The 15,311-nt window shown below is 36.2% G+C and overlaps 3 protein-coding genes across 3 annotated transcripts; 2 read left to right on the forward strand and 1 right to left on the reverse strand.

The window, feature by feature from the left end:
- Positions 1 to 1,348: 1,348 nt before the first annotated feature.
- Positions 1,349 to 5,188, reverse strand: LOC126882684 (uncharacterized). Its single transcript, XM_050647659.1, has 2 exons — positions 4,198 to 5,188; positions 1,349 to 1,539 (listed from the first exon to the last, which is right to left on the reverse strand). Exons 1-2 carry the CDS (start codon positions 5,186 to 5,188, stop codon positions 1,349 to 1,351), a joined length of 1,182 nt encoding a protein of 393 aa, XP_050503616.1.
- Positions 5,189 to 10,602: 5,414 nt separating this feature from the next.
- Positions 10,603 to 11,634, forward strand: LOC126882685 (E3 SUMO-protein ligase KIAA1586-like). The gene has a single exon (XM_050647661.1). It carries the CDS (start codon positions 10,603 to 10,605, stop codon positions 11,632 to 11,634), a length of 1,032 nt encoding a protein of 343 aa, XP_050503618.1.
- Positions 11,635 to 11,699: 65 nt separating this feature from the next.
- LOC114328841 (E3 SUMO-protein ligase KIAA1586-like) lies at positions 11,700 to 12,878 on the forward strand. Its single transcript, XM_028277793.2, has one exon. It carries the CDS (start codon positions 11,700 to 11,702, stop codon positions 12,876 to 12,878), a length of 1,179 nt encoding a protein of 392 aa, XP_028133594.2.
- Positions 12,879 to 15,311: the final 2,433 nt, after the last annotated feature.

Below are 15,311 nucleotides of genomic sequence, written 5' to 3' on the forward strand. Positions count from 1 at the left end.
CTACGTTTTATTTCTATGTCTGGATCTAGTTGGTCCGTTATCACAGTTTCCAGATATGTCATTTTGTGAACTTTCTCAACTTGGACTCCGTTTAATTGAAGCTTTGCATCGGGATGTGGGTCACGACTAAACACTAAAAATTTGGTTTTGTTTGAGTTTATTTTAATGCCCATTTCCTCTCCTACCTCGTGAATACGATCAAGCAGAATTTGGAGACCTTCAATATTATCTGACAGAATTACTGTATCGTCTGCATATCTTATCACATTAAGTAGTTCTCCGTTGATTGTTATTCCATATGGCTGTCTCTCAAGTGCCTTTTTAAATAACTGGTCCGAGTAAACATTAAACAATGTTGGTGACAAAATGCAACCTTGTCTGACGCCTCGTTGTATGGAGATTTCATCGGTGTAGTTATCTCCAATTTTGACCGTAGCAGTTTGATTCCAGTACAAATTTTTAATGACACGAATATCTTTGTCCTCTATTCCGATATTTTTCAGTATTTGCATTAATTTTACATGCTGTACTTTATCGAATGCCTTTTCTAAGTCCACGAAACATGCAAATACATCTTTTCATTGGTCACGGCATTTTTGTAATAGGATGTTAAGCGCAAAAAGTGCCTCCCTGGTACCCATAGCATTTCTAAAACCAAATTGGGTATCTTCGAGATCTTCTTCGCATTTGCGTCTAATTCTGTTGTGAAGTATTCTTAGGAAAATCTTTATTTAAAATCTTAGGAAAATCTTAGGAAAATCTTTCATTAGGCTAATTAATCGATATTCTGAGTATTTTGTCGCATTGTGTTTTTTAGGTATTGCGGCAAAGATGGATTTGAGCCTATTTGTGGGAATCACTCCGGTGTTATATATTGAATTAAAAAGTCTTACTACTACTTTTATGTTATGATCCTCTATTAGTTTCAGCAACTCAGTGGGTGTATCATCTGGACCACAAGCTTTTCTAATTTTAGCACTATTTATAGCGTGTTCTACTTCGCATTTCATAATTTCTGGGCCGTCAGTAGGTACGGTTTTGGTAGAATTCGGTAATATTATTCCTATTGTTGTGTTAATGAAACTCAAAAGCATGTATATGCATTTATTGTACATTTATAGTAGCTTTAACATACCATGACCATGTGCAATCTGCAAGCCATGATCTAAAGACCCTAACCTAAAAACCCCTCTGTCATCTTTCTAACCTCATGGCCTCTACCAACCAAGCAAGCTAGGAAGTAACGTATGGGGTGTTGCCTAATGTAGGAATACCTTACACAACATCCTCCTTTTTAAGATTATAAAAGTAACAACCTTCTTAATACTAAATGATACAATAAAACACATTATGTGATGTAGTCTGAAAACCAGTTGGGACGTTTTTTATTTCTCTTTGGAGCAATGTTTTCTGATGCACCTGGAGCTACACTGCTTAGTAAGGCTTTTGCACTCTCACTAATAGATATTGGTTTGTCACTACACTGTACATTATCACTTTCTACAATTTTCTCCCCAGAAGATGAATCTTTAGGATTCTCTGAAAAATTAGCCCTTACAATAGGCAGGGGAGTAGCATTATTGGCGTTCGGAACATAATATGGAGCAGCTATTAAAAACCACCTGTTTCTACGATAAACAGTACCATCATTAGTTTTAACAATATAAGCACGAGGTTCTGAACATACCTCTGTTACCACTCCATATTTCCGAAGGTCAGTAATCCACACTGTATCACTGATTTTTAAATCAGACATCTCCTTAGAATTGTGTCTTCTGTTATAATTGTTTTCCTGAAGAGTTTTACGTTTTTCTTCAGTGTTAATGAAAGATTTCCGAGCATTGACCACCTCCTCAAGTTTACTAGGAAGCATAGGCAACAATGTTTTTGATTTACGCGACATTAGCAATTCTGAAGGACTGAAGCCACATTCTAAAGGAGTTGATCTATAGGCCAATAGCCCCAAATATATATCCTCATTTTTCTTTAGCAAAGATTTTGCGACCTTTACTGCTGCTTCTACACAGCCGTTAGACTGTGCATAATAAGGACTGCTAGTAGTGTGAATAAAATTGTATTCAGCAGCAAATTTGGAAAAACCTGAGCTGAATTGAGGACCCTGATCTGATCTGACAACGTCAGGTATTCCATATCTCGTAAATTGTTCTTTCAACTTTTCAACAATAACACTTTCAGTTAGACTAGTCAAAGGTATGATTTCAAAAAATCGGGAATAGTAATCAGTAAGAATTAGAAACCAATTTTTTTCTTTAAACAAATCAACAGCTACTTTTTGCCATGGTCTAGATGGAATGGTATCCTTGACAAATGTTTCTTTAATATTTGTGCGTTCCTCAACACAATTAGGACAAGACCTAACCAGATTTTCAATCTGAGATGAAAGTCCTATCCACCAGACAGACATTTTAGCCCTTTCCCTACACTTTACAATGCCTTGATGGCCTTGATGAATGTATTCCAGGGTTTGTAACTGTAAGGCAGGTGGAACAATTAACCTGGAATTTTTTGTAAGAAAGTTCTCATTAAGACTAATCTCATACCTGTATTGAAAATAAGGGCACATTTCTGGCAATATATGTTTTTTGTCAGGTCAGCCTGAAATACAATATTGTTTAAGATTCCTACAAATAGGATCTAACTCTTGTTCATTAAGAATTTTATTAAGAAAATGATTTTTTATAGGCAAATTTTGTATAATTAGACGGACATGTGCATCTACTTCTGAAGTAAGTTCTTCACTATCGTGTGACACCTGCAATGGATTACGACTTAGAGCGTCAGCTACTTTTAAGTCTGTACCTCGAGTATAAAGTACAGTATAATTATATCTCATAAGTCTGAGACGAAATCTTTGTAGACGAGGAGTCAAATCATCAAGATTTTTTGTCTGTAATATTTGTAGAAGTGGTTTATGATCGGTCTCTAAAATTATAGAAATTCCTGTTATGTATTCCTGAAATTTTTCACAGGCCCATGTTAAACTCAAACACTCTCGCTCAATTTGAGCATAACGACATTCAGTAGGAGAAAGTGTTCGAGATGCATATGCTACTATTTCCGTTTCATTGTTTTCATTAATTTGCATCAGAGCAGCCCCTAAACCAAATGAAGACGAGTCTCCACTGACAATTACTTTTTTAGTTGGGTCAAAGTAAGAAAGGCAGGGTGCATTGATCAATGCATTTTTTATTTTTGAAAAAGCTGCAGTTTGATCTTTACTCCACCGAAATAAGACATAATTTTTTAATAAATAGTTGAGGGGCTCAAGAATATCGGACTTATTTGAAATAAAACGACCAGCATAATTGATCATACCTAAGAGCTGTTGCAGTTCTTTTTTATTCTTGGGGTTAGGAAATTCCGTAATAGCTTCTACTCGAGATGGATCAATCATAATACCCTCACCTGAAATCACATGGCCTAAAAATGCAATTTTATTTACACCTATCAGACATTTCTTTTTGTTGAGTGTTATACCTTCTTTACTGAGTCTCTGCAAGACTTCCCTAAGAATACGATCATGTTCTTCCACTGTGGGTGCATGTACTAATATATCATCTATGTGCGTAATGATACCTTTCAAACCTAGGAATAACTTAGAAAATTTCTGACTGAAAAATTCAGGAGAACAGGATATACCGAAAGGTAACCTTGTGAACAGGAATCTGCCAAATGGGGTAATAAAAGTAGTTAAAGCTTGAGAGCTTTTTGAAAGTCGAACTTGATAAAATGAAGAAGTAGCATCTAATTTTGAAAATATATGAGATCCCCCAAGTTGTGCCAATGAGGTTTCTACTTGGGGTATAGGGAAATAGGGTCGTAGAATGTTTTTATTTAAATAAGTATAATCCCCACAAATGCGCACCGTTTCCCCCTTTGGAACAACTACAATCGGAGCTACCCAACCTGTATGCTCTTCTACTGGTTCTATGATCTTTAAATCTTGAAGCCTTTTTAATTCGTTCTCTAATTTACCTAGTAAGGGTATAGGGACTACTCGAGGAGTAGTCTGTACAAAAGGTTTGGCTTCTTCACAGACTTCAATTTTAATTTCATCTTTGAAGTTGCCTATTTCATTAAATATATATGGAAATTCTTTTTCTACATGTACATTAGTGCTAGAACTTTGATTAATAGAATTTATTGAAAAGTTTACTACCTCGAGACATGAAATACCTGGCCTTCCCAGAATAGGCATTTTTAAATCTTGAATTACAAATAAATCCAAAGTACAAGATTTGCCTTTAGAAGGATATGTAAGTTTTTCAGTAATTTTACCCAGAACTTTTAGTTTGGTACCATCAGGGCCTGATATTGTTTCAGAACAGTTTTTTAAACTCTTTAATAAGATTGAATCTAAACGATTTGATGGAATGCAGACAATATCAGCTCCTGAATCAACTAAAAAGGGAACTAATTTCTTATTATCACTTATTTGTAAGTTAACCAGCCATTGATTATGGTTATTTGTAAAAACATTTCCTAACATATGTTTATTCAAAGTAACATTACCTAAGAAAAGAGGATCCTGAATTTGAACACCACCTTCTGAAGAGGTGGTTATATGGTGGAGAGATCTTGAGTCCTTCTCCTTGGACAGACATACTCTATCCCAGTGACCAAATCTTCCACACCCTCTGCATGTAGATCTTCGAGCAGGACAGATTTCTCGTTTATGTTGTGCCAAACCACAGTATTTACACTTTACCTCAGGATGCTGGGGACGTTTACTCATATTGAAACTTTTTGGAGTGTTTTCTTGTTTAGCTATAACATTAAGTGATGACTGTTGTTGTTGTAGTACACTGTTTTGCTGGGACTGCAGTTCAGCTTGGCGTGCATATAATATTGCATCTGATAATGTAAGTTTGGCCTCTAATTGCATTTTTTCACTAGTCTTCTTGTCAAGCATGCCAACGACAATCCTATCTCTTATAAACTCTTCTTTGAGTACACCCAAGTTACAATTAGCTGCAAGAGTATGCACTGCTGCTATAAAACTATCAATGTTTTCCCCTGGTAATTGGACCCTAGAGTTAAATTGAAATCTTTCGAATATGATGTTTCTTCGTGGTATGAAATGGCTTTCCAGAGCTTGTATCATGTTATCATAGACTGTAGGGACCTTCTGCATTTGTAAGAGGATTTCTTCACTCTTCTCGCCCATTATGTATCTCGCCCAAATCAGACTTTGTTGACAAACCACTCACTTTTGCATATCTTTCAAACCGCTTTCTCCACTGAGACCAAGAAGCTGGATTTGAAAAATTGAATGCTTCAGGAGTTGAGACATGGAACCCTGATGAGCTTCCACTCGACGCTCCCAACAATTCCCCAGGATTAGGCATCGTATTATTATTTGGTATTTCTAGTATTTTACGTAGCTCACCTTATTTCCTGTAGAAATTTGTTTTAATATGTATTTACCGCTGCCACCATGTTGTGTTAATGAAACTCAAAAGCATGTATATGCATTTATTGTACATTTATAGTAGCTTTAACATACCATGACCATGTGCAATCTGCAAGCCATGATCTAAAGACCCTAACCTAAAAACCCCTCTGTCATCTTTCTAACCTCATGGCCTCTACCAACCAAGCAAGCTAGGAAGTAACGTATGGGGTGTTGCCTAATGTAGGAATACCTTACACAACACCTATCATTTTCAAACAACTCTGATATATACAGTAGTTGCCATTCTTTTCTTATTTCGTGCTCATTTACAATAATTTTGTTATTATTGTCAACGAGCACAGAGGGAACTCGTTTTTTAAATATGTTACTTATTTCTTTTAGTTTTTTGTGCACATTAAACAAGTCGTGTCTAGATATCACATCCTCCATTTCGTCGCACCTTTCTCTCATCCATTTTTCTTTGGCTAATTTGATCTCCTTTTTTATTCTTCTCTGCAGGTGTCTATATTCTGTTTCATTAGATTTGATCAGTCGTCGTTGTTGCATCAATTTCAAGATGTCGTCTGTCATCCATTTATTTTTCTTGATTAAGTTTTTTCTATGATCATTGTTTGTGGAGATTTCGTTAACTTGATTTTTAAATTCACTCCATACTTATTTCTTCTGGATCTTCTAGTTGTTCTCCGATGTTTTTTATTCTATTGTTAAATTCTGTTTTAATGTTATATTTTATGTTTATATCGTCAAAGTTAAGTACATTGGTTTTTGGTTTTTGTCACTGAATTCGTTTTAACCTTAGTTTAATATCTGCTACAAGTGGTTGATGATCAGATCCAATATCTGCCCCAGGAAATGTAGCGACTTTTTTGACGGCATTTCGGAAACGCTCATTTACAAGTATATAGTCTATTTGATTTCTTGAAGACTCAGGGTTACTGCCATCATCAAATGGGGCTTTCCAAGTGTATAGTCGTCGTTTGGGTAGTTTATACCAGGTGTTTGCAATGATCATATCGTTTTCTTTACAATATTCATACAATCTCTGTCCCCGATCGTTAGGTTGCCCAAGACCATTAGGACCTACAGTCTGACCTCGTCGACCTTCTCCAATTTTTGCATTGAAGTCGCCTATAATATATAAAATTTCGTGTTTATTAAGTTTCTGCAAGATGTCTTGGATCTGATCATACAACTTCTCGACTTTATCGTCATATTTTCTATCTGCAGTCGGGGCATAGATTTGAAGTACTTATGTTAGTTTTAAATGGTTGAGTATTTATTTGGAGTAATATTATTCTATCTGAGACTGGTACGAAATTGGTCACATATTTACTCAGTTCTGATGTTACTAATATACCTACACCATTTTTGTGATGCGGATCTTCTGTGCTGTTACCGGAATAATACATATAATACACTTCCATACTGACAAGTTCCTGACTCTGGCCATCTCATTTCGCTGATTCCCAGTAGGTCTATTTTCATTCTATTCATTTCTTGAATTGCGTTGTCAAGTTTCCCAGCCGCAAATAGACTTCTAACATTCCATGTGCACATTCTAAAATAGATTTCTTTATTTTTAGGATTTCTTCACGAGGTTTTCGCATGTTTACGACCTGAGAGGCCTAGTGGTATAAACATGTTTCTCCTCTCCTGCTGAATCTTGGCCTCCGCTTTCCATGATTAGTAACGGTTTGCAATTGAAGTGTCAATTCTATGGTGATTTTCCTGGGAGTGCTCTATTAGCCGTTAATGCAGTGGTTCCCCTTTGCCTTCTGCATTCTTATGCCGTTGACCATTATTTGTTGATTCATCCGATTTCGGGGCCGATTTCTCACCCCCAGGACAAAAGAGTGCCCTACCACTCACCAACTCATCCGCCCTAAGCCCTTGGTCAGTAAGTGGGGGATTGCTTATACCTGCAATCACTCGGACGTCAGAGCTTCATTTGTTATCTAGCAGGATGTACCTGATGACCATAATCAAGATCATCACGCGGGCAGGTGAGGTTGACATTTAGATAGGAGAGGCTATACGTTGCGCATCACTATCCCATATATCCATATTACTACAACAAAAATAGAATGAAAAACTCATACCGAAGTAAAAACTTCGAGATGTATTCTGGTATAAAATCGTTTATTTAAAAACTATTTAAAATGTCATGGATTGCAAAACGTTTTCGTTCTATACAGAACATCTTCAGTGCATCCTGCCGAGTAGTTTGAAACTAGCACACTGTATATAGTGTTAACCCCATCATATATGGTTTACATAATATAATATATTAAAATTTTATGACTACAAGTCGATGTTAATAGATATAGTGGAACACATGCTAAAAGGGTGCCATGGTTCCCTGCTCGAAGATGCTAGGTACTAGACCACACAGAGTTGGTCTGTGCCCATTGAATTGGCAATGTGTTAAAACTTTACGTAATAGAAAATAGATATTATACAGGGCGTTAGTAAGTTATATTTCATGAATGAAATACCATGACGTCACTTTTACTTTTCCTCCCTAGGGAGGAAAAGTACAACTTTGCTCCCTATAATCAGGTCCGGAAAAGTATACTTTCGGTAGAGGTAGGTGGAAATAGCTATTTGTATAACAAGGGAGGAAAGTGCTACTTTTCCTCCCGAGAATGAAGTTTACTGCCCGACGCGTAGCGAAGGGGCAGTAATCATTCAAGGGAGGAAAAGGCACTTTACTCCCATGTTATACATATGATTTTTCCACCTTCCTCAAATAACAAGTCATTTTTTCATTTTTACTTAAATTATTTATGTAACTAACCAACAAAATGTATTAGAACTAAAACTAACAAGTAGGTACAATATAACTGTCAGCTGTCAAATACAAGTCAAATTATTAATGTAAACATTGATAAATCAAAATAATAATTTACTGTTTTTTACCATTCTGCAAAATACAGGGTGTTTTATAAATAAACGTTAAAATGTATAGATACTTACGTAATAGAAAATAGATATTGTACAGGGCGTCAATAAGTTATATTTCATGAATGAAATACTATGACGTCGCTTTTACTTTTTCTCCATGGGGAGTTATAAAATCAACGGTTCCAGACTTACGGAGGGTGAAAATTGGAGGTTTTCGATACTTTTTATATTTACTGATTTCTCTCCCCTCTCCCCCCAAACCCGACGCTCAAAATGGTGTGACTTTTTTCTGAACATTATGTGAACCCATAGAGAAATTCTCTATGGTGAACCATATAGAACAATTTGGTGTTGGAGGATAACTTTCACTTTGGATGTCTGGATTTTTGGTATAGTTATATCATAAATATTGCCCAAAAAATATAAAAAGTATCGAAAACTTCGACTTTTCACCCTCTGTAACTCTGGAACCGTTGATTTTATAACAATTATGTATAGAACATATTTTGTTTTGAATTTCATGTAGAACATTTTTGTATATAACATTGTTTACGATAAAGCATAGTTTTAGAAATATTGACGAAAAACTTAAAAAAACTACTAATTTGCCGGCTTCTCTCCCATCTACCTCCCAAACCGAACGCTCAAAATGGTGTAACTTTTTACTGAACAATATGTGGACCATATAGAACATTTTGGTGTTGGAGGAAAACTTTTACTTTGGATGTTTTGGTTAGGCCTTTTTTGGACCAGTTATACTATACTACCTCCGTAACTTTGGAACCATTCATTTTAGAAAGATTATGCATAGAGCCTTTTTTATTTAAAATTTAATGGTTGTTCATGCTAAACCGCATAGTCTTAGAAATATTGGCGAAAAATTTAAACTACGAATTTACCGATTTCTCCCCCCAAACCCGACGCTGCTCAAAATGGTGTGACTTTTTTCTGGACATTGTGTGGACCATATAGAACAATTTGGTGTTGAAGAATAAAGGCGGCTGCACAATTGACCGGGAACGAGAACGGAAACGGGAACGAGAACGGAAACTGAAAGCATCAGCAGATTCACAATTAAATGGTAAACAGCTGTTTTGTGTCACTGTCACTTGTGCTATTAATTATTTTTCTTCTCAAAATAAATTTTGTGGAACGATCTTTTTCTAATTTTATTAAAAGAACATGTCTGTGAACTCTAAAAATATGGATTTATTTGATGACGAGCTTTTATAATATTTTCGTTTTTTATAATCTTGGAACTAATTTACACAATATGTGTGCAATCGCAAAGGTTTGTCAGCATAAAGATAAAAAGCATATCATTCAAATATTTATATTATTATTGTATCTAGTTACCATATAAGTACACGTACTATGATCTACATCAATCATACGGATGAGGACATTTTTCAAATAAAGAAATCAATCGTCGTTCGTCATTTCTTTTAATGCAAAATGTATAAAAAATTGTCAATAAAACTTGATCACACACTTCTAATAACAAAATTTTATTGGGCATTTGACAGTATTTTGAATACTGCCTTCTGATTGGTTCCGGGAATACAACGGGAACGAAAAAGTTGAAACATGGTCAACTTTCCCGTTCCCGTTACCGGACAGCTTCTCGTTCTCGGTTATTGTGCATCTACAACATTATTTTCCATAGAGGTTAACTTTTTTCCCGTTCCCGTTTCCGTTCTCGTTCCCGTTCCCGGCAGCCGCCTTAACTTTCACTTTGGATGTCTGGGTTATGCCATCTTTTGGCTATAATACTAATAATAGATTCCTATCAGGGGTGTAGTGGAGCGGGAACGCGTGGGAACGGCGTTCCCACACTGGTTTAATTTACTAAAAAAAATATATTATAGAATGCCTGATTACACTTTCCCCGAGATTACATCTACCCCACTTCACCCTAACAAATAAAATTAAAATCACTTACGCAAGTAGATAAAATAATATCTTAAAAAATGTGTGAGTGGGTGAGTGCATATATTGATTTGAGGCATCAGCCCGCACCCATGCACCATACCTACCCGAATTTCAATATTCTAATTGTTTTCTTAGATTAAGATTAAGTAGCAATGGTTGGCACTCGGCACCTCGGCAGTCACGCTAGACGCTACTCTCGTTCGTTTGGCAAATGGTGAGTGGTGACGCGCTGATTTGACTGTTCTCTTTATTTTGTTTGTTAGTGAGGTTATCGTGCGCGGTATTACTTTAACAATTAATTGTGTTATTCTAATAATATCCAATCGAACATGGAGCCGTCAAAGAAAAATCAAAAAACACTGTTTTCGTTCTTTTCTAAGCAACCAAATGAAGATAAAGGTGAAGAAGTAAATGATTTCGGTGTATCTCTTTCAGGGAAAAATTCTACTTCTCTTCGTGTGTCTTCAGATGAAAAAAGTGATTTACAGGCAGGAACTGAAAGTAATTCTTCTGTAAGTTCGTCTTCGAATATGCATGAGCATGATGAACAAAATAAATCAGAATGGCCTTCTATATGGACTATTGATATGTGGGAACGCAAAAAACAAGCCTTCCCATGGTTGGGTTGCAAAAACGGTTCATTAGGCTGTACATTATGTAGCACCGTTTCTCATCTTGGTGCTTTTAAAAAGGAACGTACATCAATTTCTAAAGAATGGTGCACATTTGCAATAACATTCAATGGGTCTAGTAAGTCTGCCCAACTTACTTCCCTAAGAAAAAAAATTTTTCTTCACAAGCAATCATCAGCCCACTTGACTGCTGAGAGCATAACCGCTAAGGCGAACGAGGAAACTATTGAAAACGTTTGTGATAAAATGAACGTTTCCAATCTAGAATCTACAATTAAAGTATTTCGATCAGCTTACTATTTGGCAAAAAATGATAGGCCCTTTTCTGATTATTCTAAACTTTTGCAACTTCAGAAAATGAATGGTGTAGACATTGGTGTAGGATTACACTCTAGATTTAGTGCAACTGAAATCATTGACCACATTTCTCATGAAATGAAAAAGCGAATTACTCAACAGGTGAAAAGCATTTCAGGTAAAATTTCGATTTTGATCGATGAATCTACAAGCTTAAGTGATAAATCTACCTTGATTGTTTATTTAAAATGTGAAACCAGCAAAGATTTGCCACCAAATGTCTTATTCTTAGACCTAATTGAATTGCCTAACCAAACTGCTGATTCTATTTTTGAGGCACTTTTAGGTTGTTTGAAAAAATATGGGTTTGATTTTGAGTACCTAAAAGAGAATTTAGTTGCATTTGCCTGTGATGGCGCTAGTGTCATTTAGGTAAAAAATCTGGCGTCGTAGAAAAGCTACTACAACAGTTTCCCAACATTGTTCCTTGGCATTGCATGAACCATAGGATAGAGTTAGCTGTGAGTGACTCTATCAATGACGTTGGGGCTATTAACCATTTTCAAATGTTTATGGACAAACTGTACACTCTGTATAGTAAATCGCCTAAAAACCAAAGAGAACTAGCCGAGTGTGCTAGTGAGCTTGATTTGCAACTACAGAAAGTTGGTCGCATTTTGGGCACGAGATGGGTTTCCAGTTCATTTAAAACTGTTATGGCCGTTTGGTATGGATATCAAGCATTGTACTCCCATTTTAAGAAGGCCCAAGAAGACAAGAACAGAACAACAACCGAACGAGCAATGTACGGTGGGTTGATCAGGCGCTTGACATCAACTCAGTTTCTGTCAGATTTGGCGATAATGTACGACATATTAGCTGAATTAACAATGGTTTCAGAATGTCTTCAAAATAGGGAGGCAACTGTTGTTTATGCAGACAAACTTATAAGAAGGTCAATTGCTTTTTTCGAGTGCCTTAAAGAAAAACCTGGAACTAAGACCCTTGAGGCCAAGAGAGCTGCAATCACTGGTAATTTTTGTCATGTTCCCTTAACAAGTAGCAACAAAATAACTGCTATTAATGACCAGCAGTTGCTATCAAGTGTTATTAACAACCTAAAACGGAGACTTTTCACAACAAGAAGCAGTAACGAACCATCTAATAAAGCCACAGGGAACAATTATGATTATGAAAAAGAGTATGAATCTCTCCTTTCAGAACTGAAAGTACTTGAAAGTAACAACTGGCCTCCAGAGAAATATGTTGGATACGGTGAACAAGAAATCGAACATCTCTGTGCAAGATTTAGGTTGAATGCCAACAAAATTAAGAACAGCTTCAGAGATTACCTGGAAAACAGCACTACGATTCCGAAGGACTTAAACCCACTGATAAACTGCACAAAGCTTATTCCTTGCAGTTCAGCAGAGTGTGAACGTGGCTTCAGTCACATGAATATTATTATATCGCCAACACGGTCAAAACTGACCATCGAGCACGTATCAGCATTGATGTTTATCAAGTTGAATGGACCAAGTATCCAGACATGGAAACCAGAGAATTACGTCAAGGCATGGTTAAGACGACACCGTACAGCTGATGATACTAGAACTCGACGAGCCAACCTCCAACCTGACAAAGAGGAAGAAGATGCATTTGCCATTTATTTGTAAATACATTATAAAATTTTATTGAATATGTTCAGTTTTTAATCTTTGTGTTTGAATTTGTTAGTAAACGTATACATAAAAACATGTTACATCTTATATTTTTTCTTCTTCCCTGTGAAAATTTTATCATCCATTCCATAGGCTACAGGCCCCCCGAACCGGACCCCCCGCTCTTTATGTGGGGGGAGGGGGTACCCCTCAGAATTGGATTGTAAGTCAGTATTTAGCGTTCCCACATTGAAAATTTTGCCACTACACCACTGATTCCTATTATATGTCATTGGGCAAATGTGTTGTGTGTTGTCTAATAGTTGCAGTGCTGCCAGATTGGGCGATTTATCGCCAAATGGGCTACTTTTAATAAGTCTTTGCGACAAAAAATTTAAGAAAATCGCATGTCGCAAATTGGGCGATTTTATACTTTTTAGCACAAGTCGCTTTTTCATAGTTGTAGATTTCATATTTTCATCCAATTACGTTTGTTGCAATCTTTGACGTCAACAACGTTACTACACAACAGGGCTTTTCATCGATTGTCATTTGTTTCGAGCTTCTGTCATATGTTGTATAATCTGTGTATAATTATTAACATACACGGATTATACGAGATATGACAGAAGCTCGAAACAAATGACTGTGAATGAAAAGCCCTACTGGCCGCCAACCGAAAACGTGTTTTAAATTCCGTGTTGTAAAGTGTATATATATGTATTGTGTTCCGTGAATATTTATGCACCTGCACCTGTGAAGACGGCAACCTGCGTTGCTACTTGCTACCTAACCCTAAAAACCTAAAAAACTGTTTAGTAACAAAAACAAAGTTATTTTTGTATTAAATAAAAAATATTTATTTATAAACAAGTGAGTATGACGTCATTTATGAAAACAGTACGAAAACATGGCGGTCGATACTAGTGGCGACATGTGTCGAAAATTGGCGACATTTTGAGATTGGATTGGCGACAGGAGCAAAGAATACATATCTCTCACAAGAACCGACACGGACGGCGATTCTTTTGTTGTTAGCATGTACTTAATTTTAGTATCGAGTTGGCAAGTGTACACGCGAGTACACTGAGAAAAGTCTCGCACATTTCTGGCGTGTATCAATAAAATTTTAGTTGCACTGAGAGAAAGGTTGCATGCAGGGCCGGCTTTTGTTGACATTCTTAATATGGCGGAATTTTTTTTTGATTTACAAAAGGTTGCAAATACAACACAAAGTAACGGTGAGAATTATATTGATTAAAACCATGGATAAAATACCTTTTTTATCCTGATTTTAGCATTGAAAGACCAATAATAAAATATATTATAGTGGCGTGACATTCACTAATTATTCTTTTTGGCTTATATTGATACAACAATACAAAATATAATTTGTTGTTTTCACCAATTTTGAAAAAGTGTGAACAAGTTGGTGAGAATTTGAATGACTTGGTGTGACCTAATAGGTTGTCTGTCCGTCCGACCGCGAATATAACTCCTTCAGTCACTCTACCAGGTAGAATGACAAATGAGGTGTCAAATGAAAGCTTATAATCCATGGATGGTACTCAAGGTGAGACATTTGACCTAGACTGTCTGTCCGTCCGACCGGAAATGTAACTCCTCGGTCACTATACCAGGTAGAATCACAAATGAGGTGTCGAATGAAAGCTCATAATACATGGATGGTACTAAAGGTGGGAAATTTGACCTAGGACTTCCGGTTTTAGAAATGCGACCGGAAGTACTCTTTTAAAGTCACCGCAATAGCACAAGTGATATATTATTCGACGCGCATTCACAAGACGAGAACAAATATATACTTCTGGTTTCATGACTGTCTGTCCGTCCGACCGCGAATACAACTCCTCAGTTACTAATACAGATAGAATGACAAATGAGGTGTCGAATGAAAGCTTATAACCCATGGATGGTATTAAAGATGAGAAATTTGACATCGGACTTCGGTTTTAGAGTTACAACCGTAGGTACTGCTTTAAAGTCACTCAAAATATGATATGAATGTAAAACAAGATGACAAAATTAGTAAAATCGTAGATCAATCGACGCAAAGTTACACAAAGAGTTCCAATATCGACTTCCAGTTCTACTTTCGATTACTTTGGGTGAAAACCTAGGACCAATTACTTGTTTGTCGAGGTATTTCCTAATTCATTATATTAGTTATTTCGTAAAATAATCGAAAAATAACAGCCGTTGTAACTGTCACGGAATCCAATTCTTTTTGGATGACAAATGTTCGTGATCAACAACAAGAAACTGTATGTTAAAATCGAATGTCAATATTTTCAATTTTTATTGTCTTGGAAACCAGCCAAAATATTCCGTACATTCCAACCAAAACAAGCCAGTACATTCTTTAAAGTCGAATATCGGGGTAAATAAATAAAAAACCAATAAGTATTGTACTATTTTATTTCTATAAAT

Source organism: Diabrotica virgifera, chromosome 3 (assembly GCF_917563875.1).
Source record: "Diabrotica virgifera virgifera chromosome 3, PGI_DIABVI_V3a".
NCBI classification, from domain to species: Eukaryota; Metazoa; Arthropoda; class Insecta; order Coleoptera; family Chrysomelidae; genus Diabrotica; species Diabrotica virgifera.

Excerpts from the sequence above, each read along its gene's own strand:
- LOC126882684 (XM_050647659.1), bottom strand. The coding sequence starts at position 5,188 with ATGGGCGAGAAGAGTGAAGAAATCCTCTTACAAATGCAGAAGGTCCCT. Across the intron at positions 1,540-4,197 it reads GCCTATTCTGGGAAGGCCAG|AGAATCCTAAAGATTCATCT; the intron begins GTATTTCATGTC and ends CTAATTTTTCAG.
- LOC126882685 (XM_050647661.1), top strand. The coding sequence starts at position 10,603 with ATGGAGCCGTCAAAGAAAAATCAAAAAACACTGTTTTCGTTCTTTTCT.
- LOC114328841 (XM_028277793.2), top strand. The coding sequence starts at position 11,700 with ATGAACCATAGGATAGAGTTAGCTGTGAGTGACTCTATCAATGACGTT.